Here is an 18,498-nt window from a genome sequence, read left to right as displayed (position 1 = left end):
TAAAATGAGTGGGGGTATTTCTCACCGTTCAACCACCCCACCCCCCCAGACACCAATCCTCAAATTCACAGTGGCTGTGCCATGGCTCTATCTACCCAAATTACCATATGCAATAAGTAATGAGTACTGGGGTGGGCATTTTGTGGAATTGTGATGAATATATATATATATATAAAAAATATATATAATATATATAATATATACCTTTCTTATTATATATAGAATATATAATATATATATAATTAATATATTATATAAGTGATTATATATTATATATAATATATGATAATATATATTATATAATATATAAGGCAACTGTAAACTGTCTCGATGTGCATGACAGGCGGAGCAATCTCTCATGCACCCACTCCTGTAATAATGTCAGTTTTCTAACCTGTCATTCTGGCTGGAGAGTTTATTTTTGGTGACAAACCTATGCTCAATAAAAGCATATACAAAAAAAAAACAACCAACCCCAAAGTAAAATGATTTAGGTGACTCTTCTGTGGACAATACTGCTGGTAAGACCTACTCTAAAGGGAAAGGAGGTAGATCTGCACTCAGGAATTTGCAATGCTGCAACAGGTAGGGTCTGTTTGAGCAGAAGACATCTTGAAGATGCACAGCTCCAGCAGGAGGTCAATTGTAGTGATGTCAATATTGCAAGGGAAGTAGTACAGTGAGGTAGAAAAGGAAGGATAAGCCCTAGGAAGATGTCATGTACTCTTTGATCTTTCTGCCTTTTCTGTCATATTATTCCTAATGCCTCTCCTGTTGCTTTTATTAAGAGCAAATGAAGTAATGATACACTTAGTTAAAAGTTAATTTTCTGTGTGAAGATTCATGGCTTTAATAGCAATAAAATGTTCCTGTTGCTAGTGAGAGAGCCTTGTTGTGGCTGTTCCTCAGTAGGCTAGTTATGTTCTGGCTTTGGCCATTTGAAAAATGAAGGATTTTTCAAAATGAATTTTGATGTATGGCATATGGACACACTGGGAACATACATCTTACAATCCTCTTTTTTAAGTTCCCTCTTGCATCCTGGGAACTGAAAACCAGAGGAAGACAGCTAGCTTGGAAAAGAAAATCCCATGCTCTGTGAGACAGTGTAATTACAAGAGTTGTTTATGCATCTAACTTGGGACAGCTGTTGCATTTAGACGTTTCTTAGGTTGGGTGAGGGAAGTGGATGAATGTCGTGGTTTAAACCCAGCCAGACAGCTCGTTCACTCACTCCCCTCCTTTGACTGCTACTGCTAAACCCAGGACAATGAATAGAGGAAAAAGACTTAGCTGCTTTAACTCAAGGAAACAGCAAAAGTGGGGAGATGAATCTAGTATGGATATATATTTAATCAATAAGACAAGCATTTTTCATCTCTTAACACCTGTATATTATTAACCTTGTATTTTCTTCCAGAGCACTAGAGATTTTAAAGTACGCCAGATGAACCTGAAAGCTTAGATCAATATGTGCAACAAAGTGCTTAAGAAAAATCTTTAAGCCTTAACCTTATTGTGACATATACTAGAAGAATCACTGTTTCTGTTGGAAACATTGTTTGTATGCTTCTCATAAATTGCTTTTTGTGTAAGATGGTGTATGCTGTTATAGACTATCTGTTAACATGAACACTTTGAGATCATGGGTGTATTATTAAATGGGCTACACCAGTACACTTTCTGGTTTAGTCTGCTTGCAGAACAAATGCACTTTTAACATTTATGGATGGCAGCTTGTAGTTATAATAACCATAAAGCCAAATAACTTGTACCATCTTATTTTTTCAATTGTGTAATCAAGGAAATAAGGTCTCATCCTCTGGTGAATACACCTGTCACAGCATAATTAGCTCCCCCCCAAAAAAAATCATAATTATTTATAAAACATTGTACAATTTAATTTATCTTGTAAACGTGGAGTTTCTTCCGATACCTTCCAGAATTTGTAGCCTTGTAAAGCAGACATAAGCTAATGTGAATTTGCAACGAGGGCTGTTAATGTCCAGGTAGCAGAGTGGTAATGAGAACTAGCAGGGAAGGTGCTCCAGGTGTCAAATGAAGCAAATGTGTACCTGAATCCTGTGGGGTCAGTGTCATTATTGTAAAGGATGCTCAGGTGGAGCATGTGCATGTCTAAATGTAAGATGGAGAGGATAATGCACCTTTTCTGATCAGATACTTATGAAAAGATATGAAAACACTTCCAAAATCTTTGCTGGTTACAGAATGGTAGCAATGCCTCGCTGGTTTAGAGAGTGCTACAGACAATAATGTTCTTCATAAGGAAAAATGGGGAGTTCACTTTTTGCCCTCTAAACATCCCTGTTCTTTTAGCCCTTTCTGTTCCTGCACAGGTAAGTAGCAAACTGGCTTGGGAAACGACTACTTGCTTTTTGTTAGTAAGTTCTGCTACTGTCTCACATGCACTCCTTGGGTTGTTCTGTTGCAATGCCGAAGGCTGTTCAAGAACAAGGTACTGGAGAGGCTGGGAGCTGGATTTTGCTGTTTCAGGTGAAGGGTGGCAGAGCCAGTTTGTGCTGCTGGGACTTTAGCATAGTGCAGTGAGTATGTTTGGTGGTGGGAGGTTACACATGTTCTGGATTGGCAGATTCTGGCCTAAATAACCAGAGCTGATTGATTATTTTTTTTTTTTTTTAATTAGTTACAAGGTTTTCTTAGTGGCTTTATGGTGTCCATGAAAAAGTAGCGTCCATGTGTCTGCAAGACTGTCTCTGGATGCTCTCTTAGCATAGCTTTATATCCTTGTAGATGAAGCCTGTTGGACACAGTTTACCTGTAAAGAAGTTATATAATAGCCAAAAGTTTAAAAAAAGGATATTTTTCTTTAGTTACTGTAGTGGTCCCTTGCAACTCCACTTTATCAGGGGTTGGTCCTCTAGAAATGTTGCCTGACTTTTCTGTCTTTAGTAACTTCCTTCTTAGTAGACTGTCTCATTACTGTAGCCTTTCCTTCATCTCCATCTTTGTAATTGCTTTTCAAGGTAATTTTCCCTCTCTCTCTAAATATGTATCCTCTCTGCACCTTTAAGTGTGCTATTACAATACAGTAAACAGATATCCTTCATGATGGTACACACTATTAGCAATTACGGCAAAGAGCCCATGAAACCCTTAGATGCCTTTCACCACTCACTGAGCAATGCAGCATGTTTAAAAAACAAAATGCACAAAGAAACTATTACAGACCAAAGAAATGGCATCATACAGAAAAAGTACGTATTTATGGGGAGGAAAAGAATCCCAGAAATATTTCATGAAATAATTTGTCTTCTAAATGAAGTAACCACTTCAGAGCACATACTATACAAATACTATGTTGTTTGCAACGATTAGATTGCTATTTCGGGAAAGCTGTTCTGCATTTGATGTCATGTGGAACTGTATAAAATGTCTGGTGTGAAAGAAAACGTGTTGTTAAAACCAATGAACTGTATGTTTTAGAAGCTGAATCAGTCACAAGAGAGTTGATGTTAAGATTTCCAAGATTTGTTTGCTGGCTGACAGAACTGGAAAACAGTGAACTTTCAACCTGAGTCTGGAAGTCAGTATATATGGTAATGAGTAAACAAGGACAAAGGTGAAAAAATTAAGAAAGGGAACTCTAAACAAACAAATGTGTACATTGAAAAACGTTATTGTTGACCTAAATTTGTATGAAATAAATATAGGAAGAAAATTTCTTTAACAAGCCTAACAAGGGGATTTACCCGGGGGGTGGGGGGGGGGGAAGGATGAATCTTCAAGGATAGCATGGTGCTGCTTATTCTTCTGTGAAGGCTGCAAATACACAGTGGCGAGAAGGATGTGTTCAACCTGGAGATTAGCCAGGGAATTCAAACAATGGATCAGGGTTGAGGGAAACACATAAAGGCTTTAAGCAAAGAGCAGCACATATGTTTGGAAGGAAAATAATCTGTCCCATTCTGACATCAACTTCTGTCTGTTTAGTTGACTAATAAAGCAGAGGACTACACTTTGAGATTGCAGTTCCTTCTGAGCTGCTTCTGTACAACCCTAGTGGTAAAAGGCTTGTTACTTCCTCCCTTCTAAACCTTTGTAATTGAGCCCACAAAACCCTGAAATTGTGTTTGCCTTCTCCCTGCCCCATCCGCATTGTCATGTGGACTTTCTTCATATCCCTGCTGAAAATTACTTCTATGAAGCTTTGCATTAAACATTGCATTGTTGGTATGAAGGGGTTAATAAGGGTGCATGTCCTCAGTGCCCTGGGCAGCACCTGAGGGTTGAGTAGGATTAAGGTTATGAGACACAGGTGTGGGGAGGGTGCAGTGGGGTAGATGGGAGAAGGTTTGTTGGGAGTAACCTCTTTAATAGAGGTGAGCTGCAGAAGGGTTCTTTGTTCTGTTGATGTTGTATGGGAATCTTGCAAGAAGCTGAGCTGCTTTGGGGGCTGACTTAAAGGTGGGGTGAGCTGAAGCAGCAGCTACATGGCAGCAGAAGAGGACAGACTGATTAAGGGGTAAAATCTCTGTATTTTTTTAATTCAGTTTTCTGGAAAGGAGATGGAGAAGGAGATGTGTGTAAGCATGGTGAAGGAGTGAATATCAGTCCAGATCTCACTGTGACTTGTTTTTTCTGTTGGTCTTATTACTGTCTTGGAGAATATACGTCACAATGTGTTTTCATATTGTTTAATGAAGCAGAATCTGGGCTGGGTACTGTTCCTGCAATCAATTTGTGCAGCAGCCGGGACTGTGTGTGGCAATTTTATTATGACAAGCCTTTATTAATTTGCCTTCCTGCTTAAATCCTTGTTGCCTCAGAGGAATAGGGTGGTCACTGTTTCATCCTTACTGATCCTCTAAAATGGGAGGGGGGACCCCTCTCTGTAGGTTCACCATCATTTTCTGGTATGTGAACTAAGGTGCACTGAAGTTCAAACAATGTTCTGTAATTCTAGCTCTCATGAGTAGTGTGTTGGGTATTTCTCCTACCCAAGTAACCAGACGCACAACAGGACATACAGACCAAAAGCCTGAGGTGCTGGTGACTCATCTGGGCCAGTTTCTAAGTCAATCATAAAAACAGAATAACAGAGATGTCTTTGAACCGATGATTTAAGTACAAGGAACCAGTCTGGTGGTACAATCACAAGCTGAAGGGAAAACTGCAGTAGGTTTGAAATCCATTTATATTTTTATTCTAGCTAGGAATAAATAATTCTTAGATGCTTGAGAGTGTGTTTATGAATTGGCTTCAGACTGTAGTTCCCTTATTGTTATACTACTTCAGGAATATAAATAATCATAAAGGTAGCATTGCTCTAGGTGTGTTAGACCAGATGATGAGCTTTCAGCTGTGCAGTGTGTCATCCCAAGATCTGAAATGCACTGGTCCCTTGAGTATCTTTCATCTATCCAATGTCATTCAGTGTCAGATGCTGTGTTTTGACTATGACTGCAGCTCTCAAGCACATTACTCTTGCTTTTTGTCTTTGTGTTGTTTTTCCGTAGGGAAGCGTTTTCCTTGCTAATTTGTATACCAAGCAACAACCCTGATGTATAATACCCAGTTTCACTAATTCAGGGTGGCATGCCATCTGCACTATCTAAAGGTCAATTCAAGTATTGCTTGCAATTCTGTGGCCTCTTAATAAGCTGTATACTAGTGCTATACTGATTCTTGTTCTCTGGTAACAGTAACTCAAATCCTGTACAAAATAAACCCCAAGTGTATCTCACCTGAAAGAAACCTATATGCCTTATAGCTCAGACTGCATTTCTGAACACTCAATTTCATTGCTGTGATATACTGTATTTTGCTTAATGTTGGTGCATACAGTGCTCTCCAGCATCCTTCTGTCTTGCTTATAATGGTTAACAGCGGCCTCTTGCGATGGCAAGAAGAGCTTTTGGCACTCAGGATTTCCATATAAGCAGCACTGGTTAAAACAGGCTTCCGAGCTGCTGTTGAATGGACGGAGGTCTGAATGCTGGGAGATGGCTCTGTTCGCTACCTGCAGGACCTACAGCTGCGGTGGGGACAGTAGCAATTGTCAGAGTGAACAGCAGAAGGAAAGAAAGGAATCATCATAGAGGGAATCTCGGAGGTCTGTCTGCCTATTGTGCCAGACCATGAACTTCTCCCGTACATGCTGAGATCTTGCTGGGATGTACTCCGGAAAAGAGCCCAAAGGCAAAGTTAGGGAAGTGAAACACCTAAATGAGAGACAAAACTGGGCTTTTAGGAGAAATGTGAGCAGAGACTATATAATGTCTCATAAAGGGAAATGGCTGGGAATTGACTGGCCAGCTGTGCTACTTCAGAGCACTAGCCCCTCCAAGGAACACACATGGTAGGTGTTGTGGATAGAACTGAAGCCTTAAAACCTTTGAGGTTCTTGTTGGGGATTTTGTTGTTGGTTTTACTGATCCAGTAGTGTACTTTGAAAGAGGGGCACTTTGTAGTGGTGAGGTCTATCTTATCAAAGAAAGATGATGTTTGAGAAATGTTCTATCTTGCCAGACATAAATTTTCTCCACACACTATGAACGTACCAGTGTGTTTTGAGCTGTATGAGATACTTATGAGATTCTTATGAAGAAGCACCAGCAATAGAACATGAAAGAACTGGAATTTGAAAAGGTAGGAAGATCTTCAGTCTTGAGTGCCAGTGTTTTCCAAACCTGTGATGTTAGCACAATTGCATTGCTCTGTGTTGCTGTTGAGTGCTGATCTGGATTTGTCACATCATTCCTTTGAATGAATGTGGAGCTCAAATATAAAAAATATTGGTGGATAAAATCTTGTCAAGTTGTAAGTGTATATGACATAATTATTTATTTTGGTTGAATAGAACATATGTTTGACTTTGTAAATCCTAATGAAAAGACACTTCACTGAATATGTATTCATTTTTAGTGAATAATAATCCAAATGCTTAGAAGGAGGAACCAAACTTTCTTTTAACCTATGATGTTCTCTGAAAGCAAAATCAACCATAATTCAGTTTTAATTTATTCATTCTTATCGTCAATATACTTACAGACTTGAAGAGGTACTGCATTACTAACTTCAGACTGTAGAGTTTGATATCATATTTACCTGTTTATTGACTTTTGTAATGTTTTTTATTTAAAGTTAGCTGAAGAAGGGGTAGGAAAGGGATGATTAGAGATACCTTAAGTAGTACCAGAGGTTTTAAATTGCAATACTTTGCTTTTAATTAACTAAATTACAACTAATACTTTACCTTTCAAGATCTGAAACTGCAAGCTAATATACTGACAGAACTAAGCAAGAGTGTTCCCGTAGCAGGGATTTCTGCAAAGGTTTGTTTCTAGTGGAGGAAATTGTGTTTCTTCACTGTTGGGTTGCCCTAGAAAAAAGTGGAAGAAACTTTATTGAACTTTATTGTAGGACATAGCTGACATTATTGCTGTATAGTATCAGAGATGAAAAACAACTTCAGAAACAGGGCAGTAAAAATAACTTCTGTCTGGTTCAGACACTGAACTGAAAACTTCATTCAGTACTGCTGCATGAAAGCTCCTCTATCTTGCCAAAATGAACACTAAAAAAAGAAAAAACCCAAAACACCCTTAGGTCAATTGAACCTTTAGTTCATCTTGAAAGGAAAGCATCTTCTTTATTTTGTTTAACAAATCAGTGAAGGAACAGAACTAAAACAACTCACAAAAACTGGAAGGCAGCACTAGTACAACTCTACACTTTTATTCAGTGCTCCAAACTGCTAAAAGTTTTCCTTTTTGTGGGAAACCTTGATAAAAACTCTGCTTTACATAAAGGACTTCGGTGTGTTTTGTTATTGTGTTGTTTTCTGGGCTTTTTTTTTTTCTCCTTTTTTTTCGCCTTCAAAGTCAGATCTGGCTGCTATGTAAATGTCTTTCCGGAAATACTCATCTGGTTGGTTTTGGATACTAATCCTACCCTAATATTTTTACCTGAACCTGAACTTCTGTCCCTGTTCCATAACCATCTGAATGAAAGTGGAAATGTGCAGCTTTTGTATCCTATTGTTGACTATGCTTCTAATGTCACAGTGCCCATGTGATATCTGCATTTATGTTCGATAAGACAAAGCTGTTTGGATTAATGTTTTTGATAATGGCCATAGTGGCAACTGCTCTTTTGTCTCCTATGTGTAGAAACAAAGATAATGTGAAAGGATTGTACAGAGAATCTGCAAATGCCCAGAAGACTGGCACTATGTGATTCAATTCGGTTCTCATTTTTCAAGCAGCAGAGCAGGTTGTCCAGTTTGACAGTCTCAATGTGCTTGTTTGCTGCTGTATTCCGCTATTAGCAATTGGTTTCTTTCTTAATTGCTGCATTCATGGGAAGCTGGTACTTGGTTTGTCTTGTTCAGTATCCTGTCTTTGTCAGCGGCCAGTCTCATGGTCTGAGGCAGTTTTAGTTGGCTGTGCCCTAGATAACATGGGGTTTAAAAGCATAAAGTACTTTAGAAGCACTGAACTGGTGTTGTATTGTCTCCAATGCTGTTTATTCTCATTTATTCATATCCTTTTATTGTGTGATTTGTATGTTAAGACCTTGCAAACCAGTGAACATCCCAACTTTTACCACAGTGGACATAGATGCAAGGAAGGAAAACCTCTGCTCATCTTGAATTCCCCAAGGTTCTTGTTGCATCTAGATCTTCCACTAGTTATATATTTATACATTCTTCATCAGAATTTCTGCTTTTAATATGTTTTAAAATAAACTTTAATTTTTGATGTCTGTAAATTGTTCCTCAAACATTTCTGGATTAATCTTACTCTGTACTGTACTTGTCAGAATTTGTTCTTTTTTATTTTCTTCACTTTTGCGGAACTTCTGCTTCCTGGAGTTTATAGCCTTCCCTGCTTTACTGTTTTACCATGCCTTTGTCTTTCAAGTTTTGTTGAGATAAATGGTGTAAGCTTGCCAATATGGCATCTTTGTACAGTCTGTGTCCCATGCTAAGAATTACCTTTCAGCTCCCTCTTAGGTCTCTTTAAAAAGCTTGCTCATTTTGTGTGGATGTTTTTCATCATGGCAGGAAGGAATTTTGGCTTTTGATGCTCCTACAAAGCTTTAAAATGAAACTCTTTCCTTAAATGCTGTGTCTTCAACAGTGTTATTACTGATTGGGTACTGTATACTACAAAGGATGAGTTCAAGAGTTGCTTTTGCTCTTAGGGGCTCATGGTATGTTTTGTGCAGTGAAGTCACTGATAGGGCAAATGTTGAAAAGATCAGCATCGTGCAGGTGTGCATGAAATACCAACACAAATGGGAATCAGAGAGAGAACAGGTACCTTACCTGTCTTGAGGCAAGGTACTAGAGAGTTAACTTTGCGGTAAATTAACAATACATTGCAAACATGGAGGAATTAAGATATTAATTGTGAATGACTGAAATGGTCTGTTCATGAGAGGAATCCTTAAACTTTCCTCATCTTTGAGAAACCTGTGTTTGGCTATTAATGGATATTGATGTGTCTAGCTATTCTTAATGGCAAAGCCTACTTTACTTTAGCGATAGGACAAGGGGTAATGGGTTAAAACTTAAACAGGGGAAGTTTAGATTGAATATAAGGAGGAAATTCTTTCCTGTTAGGGTGGTGAGACACTGGAATAGGTTGCCTAGGGAGATTGTGAATGCTTCATCCCTGGCAGTGTTCAAGGCCAGGTTGGATGAGGCCTTGGGTGATATGGTTTAGAGTGAGGTGTCCCTGCCCATGGCAGGGGGGTTGGAACTCTATGATCTTAAGGTCCATTTCCAGCCCTAACTATTCTATGGTTCTATGATTCTACTTTAGCACAGTATAGAAATGATATTTTTCAACCTTACACACTCGTCCCTGGATGTGAACTGAGCTGCTTAATATACCCTCTATCCTCGGAGCATCCTTTTTTTACTAACCTTGTAGAGAGATAGATAAAACTTGTTTGCTACAAGCTTTCCTTAAGACTCTAACCCTGTTGTAAGAGATAAGCCAAGCTGAACACTCATGAGTGTTTGGGTTAGGTTGGTTTGGTTTTTTTGTTTTTAACTGAAGACCATTATTTTCTGTATAGGGTCCTAAAGTGGACTGATTTAAATGAGTTTCTGGAAGAGTGGTTATATAAAATATTAATATGGAGAGAGATATTTCTGCTCTTTCCCAAGGAAATTTACTAGTAATAGCCAAGAGGGAAAAACAAACACCTAAAGATCAGAAGTGCTTAAAATAACATGCTTCACTCCAGATACAGGGAAGCAATCTCTGGCATTTAAAGTACAACAGAACTGAATGCCTTCCTTGTTTGAGGGGTGATTTGGTAATATCTGAATCCAGCTGAAGTCTGAGCTGACTGTCAGCCCTTTTAACGCCAGACCTTTTCTCCACTTGTTTTACCAATAAGTGTGAATACCACTGCCTTCTGGGAACATAAATCCAGCTGTCCCTCCTGTGTGCTCCTGCTGCACGGTTAAGGGGAGGGATGTTTCCTGATCTGCAAAGTAGCTGTAGGCTGTTTAGCAAGTGCTTGGCAACAGGATTGATTAACCTCGACTAGAACTGAGAAAGTGGAGAGGAAATGAGCTGCTGCCCCACGAGACTGAGGAGGCTCAGTCTTGAGTCCGCCTCACTTCCTCCGAATGCTGAAATACAAGCTGTGGGATTTTTAGGGTGGCCAATAGGAAAGTCATGGCCAAGGATACATACGGACTGTAGTAGGCTTGTTAAGAGGAAATGCTTTACCTTCTTAGGAAGGCTGTCAAGGGCAGGCCAGAGCAGTTTGCTGTCTCCAAAGTCAGATAGGATTTTAACTTGAGAAACACAGCTCTGCATCTAGCTCTCAGAAAAGCTTGTACACTGAGCAAGACTAAGCCCACATTAAATCAGAGGAAGCCTCTAGACTGCAAATTTAAGTATCTAAAATACTTATGATGTAGCCTACTGAAAGACTTTGAAACTGTTATTAGGATATACTTTCTTGGACTTAAAACCTCTCTCTGCCTCAGCTGCTCTCTAAGTTGTCTTCCTCTGATTGTCAAAGTTCCTCAGGTTTTACTTCTGTGCTGTCTCTGAGCTGATAAATTGCTGTTGTGGGGTGTGTGTGGGCGCTTGTTTTTAATCCTTGTCACCGTTGTTTTGTTGCTTTTGTTTTCTTGGGACACAAGGTGTGTCTTCTGGCTTCGTCTTTTCCCATTGGCCAGGTTAGATGGCTTTCTGGCTTCCTCAGGAGGAGCTCTTGAGGTAGGTAATCAGTGAAAGATGTGGGGTTTAGATACAAAGTGTTTAACTAGGGCGAAATAATCTTTGTTCTCCTGCTTTCTAGGTGTTTCTGAGCACTACACAGAGCTTTTGGAGGCAAGTACTGTGGAATTTAAGTGGGACAGAACAAAGTTCAGCTTTAAAATAAAAAAGGCTCATTACATATAGTTAAGCTCCAATTTTGCCTTTAGCTTTTTCCTCTGCGAGTTGAGGTCTTTCCCACACCCTCCCACCCCCCAAATGAAACTCAGGGCAAAAGTTCCTTTTATCAATATGCTCATCCTAAAGTATTAATTGCTTAAACAGGAGGCATTTTAACATTTATGCTATTATATTACTGTCACTGCTTCAAGTTCTCCAGAAAAAAAGATACGAAATTAGAAAACAATCTTTTTGATGCAGCAGCCAGTCTTTCCTTATGTATTCCTTCAAAGTTAAATGTGAGCTCTGAAAGCAATTAATCCTGCTTAGCATGTTTTCCAATTGATACCATGGGGACTAATGACTCACTCCCATAATTGGGCTTCTCCGTGCTCTTCCTCACTGAATATTTGCACTCCAAACATATAAACATATAAGAAGCTGAGGAAATCATCTGCAGCAAAGCATTTAGAAAGACAAATGGCTCAGCTTTGATAATTCTAGAACAAGAGCAAAGAGTTTCATTTAATGGTCGTAATGTCATTGTTCTTAGTGATAGCCTTAACTCCTGTGTGTCTGCTGCAGATGCCTAACTTGTTTGTGTGTGAAGTTTTAAATTTGTCTTATGATTGAAATGCTTCCACGGGTCAGATTCAGCAATGAATGTGGGCATTGGTAATCAATAAGATTTTGGGTCTCAGCAAATAATGCATTATTTCTGAATAATGTATCATGACATTATTCAGAAATGTACTTACCTTATATGAGAGGAAAATAATTCTAATAACCTGTCTCTTAAAATTTTTTCTTTAAGATCAAAGCAAAGAGCTCATTTTCCTGCTTTGCAGCCGTACTTGATACTGCACTGAGATTCTCTGTTTATTCTCCTACATGCCAGCTGTGGAAGAATGAATAATGCTGCCAAAATTTACATAGGCTTCAGAGTGCTTGCTTTAATGGGGGCGTCATCTTTTCCAGTATCTGTGTGTGGGCTTGAAAGCCATTTACTGCTAAAAATTGGCAACAGCTATGAAGAGATACTGAGGCACTCACCTCTCTGACTTTTGTGTGTGGCATGTGTGCAGGGCTTTGCTGTAAAGTACCCAGACTCCTTCAGGCGCCTTGGTTGGCAGTTTGCAGCTACTTTTTAGGTGTGCAGAGCTGTAATCTGGACAGAGCTTGTGAATGTGAAGTCAGGAGTCATCCTGGGCACCTCTTTATCAGTAGCTTCTGTCTGCAGAGGTGTCAGCTGTGACCCTGGGAGAGCAGAGACTAATCTCTGCAGCTGTCTTCAAGGGCTTACCAGATAGATCCACCATAGAGTGGTGGATTCCTTCTTTCTCCTCTACCCCAATTAAAAGGTGGATCTTGTGTCTTGCAGTTAGAGACTGATTCAATACCTTCTTTGGCCTGAGAGGACTCAGATTTGTTTCCCTTGGGCAGTGCAGGCAGGAAATCTCATTGGACTTGGTTGCTTGGGACAGTACTTGTTTTATGGGTAGAGCAGGGAGCAGTGGGAAACCAATCTGAGTAAATATCCTTGGAGAAGGGGCCAAAGCCTGGTACTCTCTGGTCTTGTTCCTTCTTGTAAGTGTGTACCTCTATCCTGGAGTCCTCAGATCAGGTGTGAGTGTTAAATACTGAAAGAAATAAGCTTCATAGGAACATTTGTTTTTGTTTTTACCTCTTTTAAATACTATTAATCAGGTAGAACAGCAGCTTGTTCTCTGCTCTGAGGCAAAATCTTTCCTACATTGCAAACAAAACATAGATTGGCCAGATTTGAGTAAAATCTGCTCAATAAACTTTGAGTTCTGCTAGCTCGTGTGTGTATATATATGTATATGTGTGTGTATATATGTGTATATATATATATATACATATATATATATAAAATCTTCCACCTTCTGTAGAAGGACAGAGAGTTAACTGGAGTCCAGTAAAGGGCCAGTAAGGCAAGAAACTGGAGTCTCTTTCATGAGAGGCTGAGAGAACTGAGACTGTTCAGCCTGGAAAAGAGAAGGCTCACTGGTGAACTTATTAATGGTTATGAATACCTGATGTGAAGATGTAAAGACAGAGACAGGCTCTTCTTGGTGATACCATGTGGCAATGGGCACAAACAAACATCTGAAACTACATCCACACAAAAAACTCTTCCTGTGAGAATGGATGAAGACAGGAACAGGTTGCTGAAGAAAAGTTTTAGCCTCCATCATTGGAGACAGTCAAGAGATGCCTTCCAAGCTCAACTATTCAATCTGGGGTGTTGCTTTAAGACCTTTTAATATGGATATGCCAACTACCCAAAAGCTGAGATTAAGTTTCTATTTATCTTTAGCCACTTAACATGTATAAGGAATTAAGTAAAACATACTAATATTAGCTATGGACTTGAATGTATGACTCCACTGAAATTCCCTATTTTAAAATATTTGGCTCATAAAAGAAACCATCTGGTCTATGCTTTTGAGTGTCTTGGACTACTCTTGAGTCAAACAGTGCTCTGCTGTATCAGTCTTTTATTGGGTTAAACATCTTATCAGGTTGGTCTTGTGTATTGCTGTAGCTTTGTGTGGGAAGCTGATTTAACTGTGCTTACTGCACTTGAATTAGGTGGTAATAGCTCGTGGTATTTCTGCAAAGGAAGCATTTGTTTAACATGGCCTTGCTTTACCCACCAAATGCAAAGCTGATCGATGTAGAGTTAAAGCTGCCTGTTATTTCCTTAAGTGGCAGCTATCATGCCCTCTTGTCCTCTGCCCTGTGTTGCCTAGCAGCACAGCTCTTGTGAAAAGATAAAAAGATGCTTTGAGACTTTCAACAAGGTTTTTCTTCAGCTGAGGTGGAGTTTCTTTGCAGACTAATGACCTCCTCACAGGGTGTTCCACATTAGCCTTCAGTTCACAGTACTGTGAATAAGTGTATTTCTCTGTCTTCAGATCTCTGCTTCACATGGGCAACTTAAGAACAGGCACTTGTAGGGCAGGCTTTCATCTTTACTGGGAGTCCTTGACTGAGAAATGACGCAAGTCTGCAGTGTCTTCCTGTCACTCAGTTTCATTCCTACTGAGAAGCAGGTATAAAGAATCCTTGAGTAGAACTGGTAAGCTTAACCTTCATTACAAGATGGCCCTTAAACAGTGAACCTAACTGCTGCAGAGTGTGTGACACAAATCTGTAAGATTCTTTTAAAGCTATTAAATAAGTAAATGCTGACACTAAGCCTGATGTACAAAAAACTCTTGATAATCAGGGTGAATACTGCAGTTGTGTATAGCCAGGACATGGTTTTAAACTCATTGATTTTAGCCTTTTTGTATAGGTCATGAGATTCTTACCTGCATATGGACAAGTTAAGACTAAGGAATATATGTGTCCTGTAATCCATCCACTTTCATTATACAGCTGCCAGATTGCAGTTGCTCCACTTCATGAGTACATAGCCCTCTAAATACATATCCAGTATCCTGTTCCCCCAGATGGTGGAAGGCCTAGGCTTAGCTCTCATGTGTGGGAGAATCTAATACTGTACCATTCCAGCCTACAGAACTTTGAGATGGAAAGCAATGGAGGTAGAGCTGAAAGGATTCCAGGCTATATTAAGACTTCACTAATGTGCTAGGAAATCTGTTCTGACCTTAAAATTCATCCCTTCTGCAGGAGGCAGGAGACAGATACCTCATTCTTTTACCTTACCATCAGGGCAAATTTTGGCTAGAGAACTTTGTTAGGTAAGAACCAAGCTCTAATCAGAAAAGCAGCTGGATAATATACAGGTGAATGTCTAGTGTGAACTTAATGCAGAAAACTGCAATTATAATTGCACAAAACCTCCATTCCATTTAGCACAAACTGAAAGTGGCACAAAAATTCCAGCATACAAATACATAATCAAGGGACAATTACTCTTGAGATTAAGGGTGATTAAGATTATTGGGTGATTAAGAAAGGAAGAAACTGCTTTAAAGGGCTTGGTTTTTTTTTTTCTGTATCTATTTTGAGGACTTACTTAAGAAAAAATACTCGGTAATTTACGTAGCTGATATTATATGTTCAAAGAAAAATGCAAACTACCCAAAAGGCTACTGGAGTTTGAAACCCATCAATCTTTATTCATACTGGCCCGTTTACTTTTTCAACCACCATTAAGTAGACACACACTGCCATCTAGTGAGCATCTAACACAGCTGCGGTTTGATTTCTGAGGAGAGGAAAAAGTGGTGCTTGGAGGAATTAAATTTGTACAGTACAAAACATATACAGACTTAAAAATGCTGCACTGAATGCTTTGTCAATTGTATATTATATATAATACAGATACACAGAGCAAAGCTAAAGTATTTTATTAATAATTTATTGTCAGTAAGAAAGACTGGCTAATGGTAATTTTCAGTAAAAACCTTTCTTTACAAGACCATTGGATCACAAATATACAGACACTATAAAAACTGTGTCATGGTGGTTTTGGTTCTAAACTGGTATGTAGAGGGCCCCCAACACACTTTCCAAGAAGGGAAAAATTGTTTACAGTTCTAAAATACAGCAACCCATTTAAGACATTTCCATGTAGCTGACCCAGAAGAATATCAGACTTAACCTATGTACAGTTGGAATTGTGTGAATACGTTGATTTTTTTTTTTTTAATTTAATACATAATGAAATGTCAAACCTTAGTTTTCTGGGGAATACATACAGTGACGCCCTGACTATAATAAGTCAGGGTGCTAGTTTTTAATGGCACACTAACACCACTAGTTTCAGTGGAAAACAAATTCACAAAATATCTACAAAATCTAGTTAAAACTATTAAAATCAAAACTGTACATAAAATTTACAAAAAGTAGGAGAAAAGTAATTGCTGTAGAACTATAAATATACGTATCATGCTAACATGGAGAAGTGGTATGTGATTTTTCTTAACATAGACAATGGAAGTACAAAAAGGATGTTCAGAAATGGCACAGCCAATGGAAATCTTGGAACTGTCCAATTACAGTAGGTCAGGAAATGGAAACAGGCTGATTTAGTGAAATGAACTGCATGATCCAAGGCTGCCATGCCACTGAAACAAAAGCATTCACTGTGGCTGGGAAAAAGAAAAAAAAGATAAAAAAGCTTTTGAAAGTTGTTCTAGAATTGATAAAGTTTGTTAGAGTCCAGGCACTTCTGTTGAGTGTGTCAGACTTCTGTATGTTGCTGGGAATCAAGTGGAGGAATCTTCACATCTTCAAAATGACCATCGTCTCCACTCTCATAGTCACTCATCATGACTTCTGACTCCATTTCACAGCATGCTGACACATCGGAGCATGAAGCTGTGGAAGCATACACAGACATGGACATGTTGTCTACAGTTGGTGCTTCAAAGTCTCTATTGTACCCTAACGTGTAAGGAGCATAAGGTTCTCTGTAATTACCGCTGACACCACCGGCTGTGGTCTGAGGTTCTGACATGTCTGCAGGATAGTGATGGGGAAGGTACTGGTTAAGGTTAAATCTCTGCCTGCTTCTTGCAGAAGAACCCAAGCTACCTACAGCTGGCATGTCTCTGGGTGGCTGTATTGATTCAAATTGGTCGCTGTATTCTGGTGGTAATGGTGGAAGCTCATCAGGTGCAGGGAAGTCATCAGGTGGAGGTGGAAAATCACTTTCTATGTCATAACCACCAGGGTAATAGTCTGTATCGATGGCATTTGGATCATTGTAGAGGGGAGCTGACTCTTCAACCACTTCATAATTTGGATACTCTTGAATACCTGGCAACTGAACGCTTGGCATCCAGTCTGATGTATCCCAGTGATAACCTGAAAAGGTAATTAAAAAAAAAAAAAAGTAGTATTAGTATCTTGTCTTCAAGTCAGTCTGAACTGAGAAGTCAACACATGTATTAAGCCAATGCAGTCACCGTGATTAGGACAGTACTTGTTAATCAGAGAGCAGTTTGTCCTGGTTACACAAAAGACATTTAACACAACACAACTTTACATTATGCCATGCATTAGATATTGCGTCATTCGCACTTGAACTTTTACATTTTTCTCTGACATCTCACCTAACACAGGAAGAGCTGTAGGTCACCTATGGAATGTGCTATTGCAATACATACTATAGAACTGTTCACCAGATAGCAAAGAACCAACAGGCTCCCTGGTGCAGCTACATTTTAATTGCTGTTGGGTAATTACAGTTAGGGTGCTAACAGCTACATGTTTTTCTTAAAAATATATTTAGCACATACAAACCATGTCTTTCCTGCATAAAAGAAATAATTTTTAATTGGTAAAGTATCCAGACCATTTAAAGCAACTTTACCCCTTAACTGAATTGTAAGGGTAACTTCACAAAATGCTGTTAGCTCTACATTAACTGCCACATGCCTCTGCTAAAAATCCTTGACTATTAGTAAAGACATTCCACATTCAAAGGTCCAAACAAGATCAAGATTCCACATACAAGATCAAAACCGGAAAATCAAGCTTAATCATGCATGAATGACTGAAAGTGATCTTTTCTCACAAACTCCCCTTAAATAAGTTTGTATTCATCTGCTGGAAACTAGACGTAAGCCTAATCTCATTAAAAAATAAAATAAATTGCTCTCATCACCAAAAAGGAAACTACTACAGAATTGTACGAAGGTGCAAATCTAGCAAAGAATAATCACTGCAGACAGATGCACAGCAAGCAACAGATAGCAAGTCTGTGTTAAAACCAAGTATTAACAGAAATATTTTGGTGAACATCAACAAACTGCATGCAGAAGTCACCTCTTGAATTGCTGAGGTCAGGAACAGCAAAAGATTCTTTAGGTGGCAGAATGAGAAGAAAAAGGAGAAAACATCTGTAGTTAGGAATCAAATACTAGAACCAATATTAAGACAAACAATGACTGTCACTAGGATGTTCATGCTACTTTGCTTTTTTTCCAGTTTACTTAGCAGTGCTAAAGTAGGGTTTTTTTGTTTGTTTTGTTTTTTTTTGTTTTACTTCTGGGATCCTTCTTTGTTAAAGTGGAACGGTAGAATAGTTACTGAGTTGCATACAGCCCACCTGGGACATGGCTGTGTGATGGCAAAATCTGCAGTCTATAGTTTGCTGAAA

General features: G+C 39.0%; 1 protein-coding gene across 7 annotated transcripts in view; it reads right to left on the bottom strand.

Annotated features, from left to right (window-relative positions):
• Positions 1-15,724: 15,724 nt before the first annotated feature.
• Positions 15,725-18,498, bottom strand: part of FAT1 (FAT atypical cadherin 1) — a 109,507-nt gene continuing 106,733 nt past the window's right edge. For 4 of the 7 annotated variants that reach the window (XM_061371325.1, XM_061371333.1, XM_061371342.1 and 1 more), the window contains 2 exons: positions 18,165-18,200; positions 15,725-17,201 (listed from right to left, as the gene is read on the bottom strand). In XM_061371325.1, coding sequence (XP_061227309.1) covers positions 16,576-17,201; positions 18,165-18,200 — 662 coding nt within the window. In that variant the 3' untranslated portion in view covers positions 15,725-16,575. The remainder of the gene's footprint in view (positions 17,202-18,164; positions 18,201-18,498) is intronic. The other 3 variants (XM_061371350.1, XM_061371370.1, XR_009728153.1) reach the window with 2 other exon arrangements.

Source organism: Neopsephotus bourkii, unplaced genomic scaffold (genome assembly GCF_033783945.1).
Source record: "Neopsephotus bourkii isolate Nb327-2 ecotype Australia unplaced genomic scaffold, CSIRO-AGI_Nbou_v1 NB_168, whole genome shotgun sequence".
NCBI classification, from domain to species: Eukaryota; Metazoa; Chordata; class Aves; order Psittaciformes; family Psittacidae; genus Neopsephotus; species Neopsephotus bourkii.
This window is presented reverse-complemented; position numbering and strand designations above follow the sequence as displayed.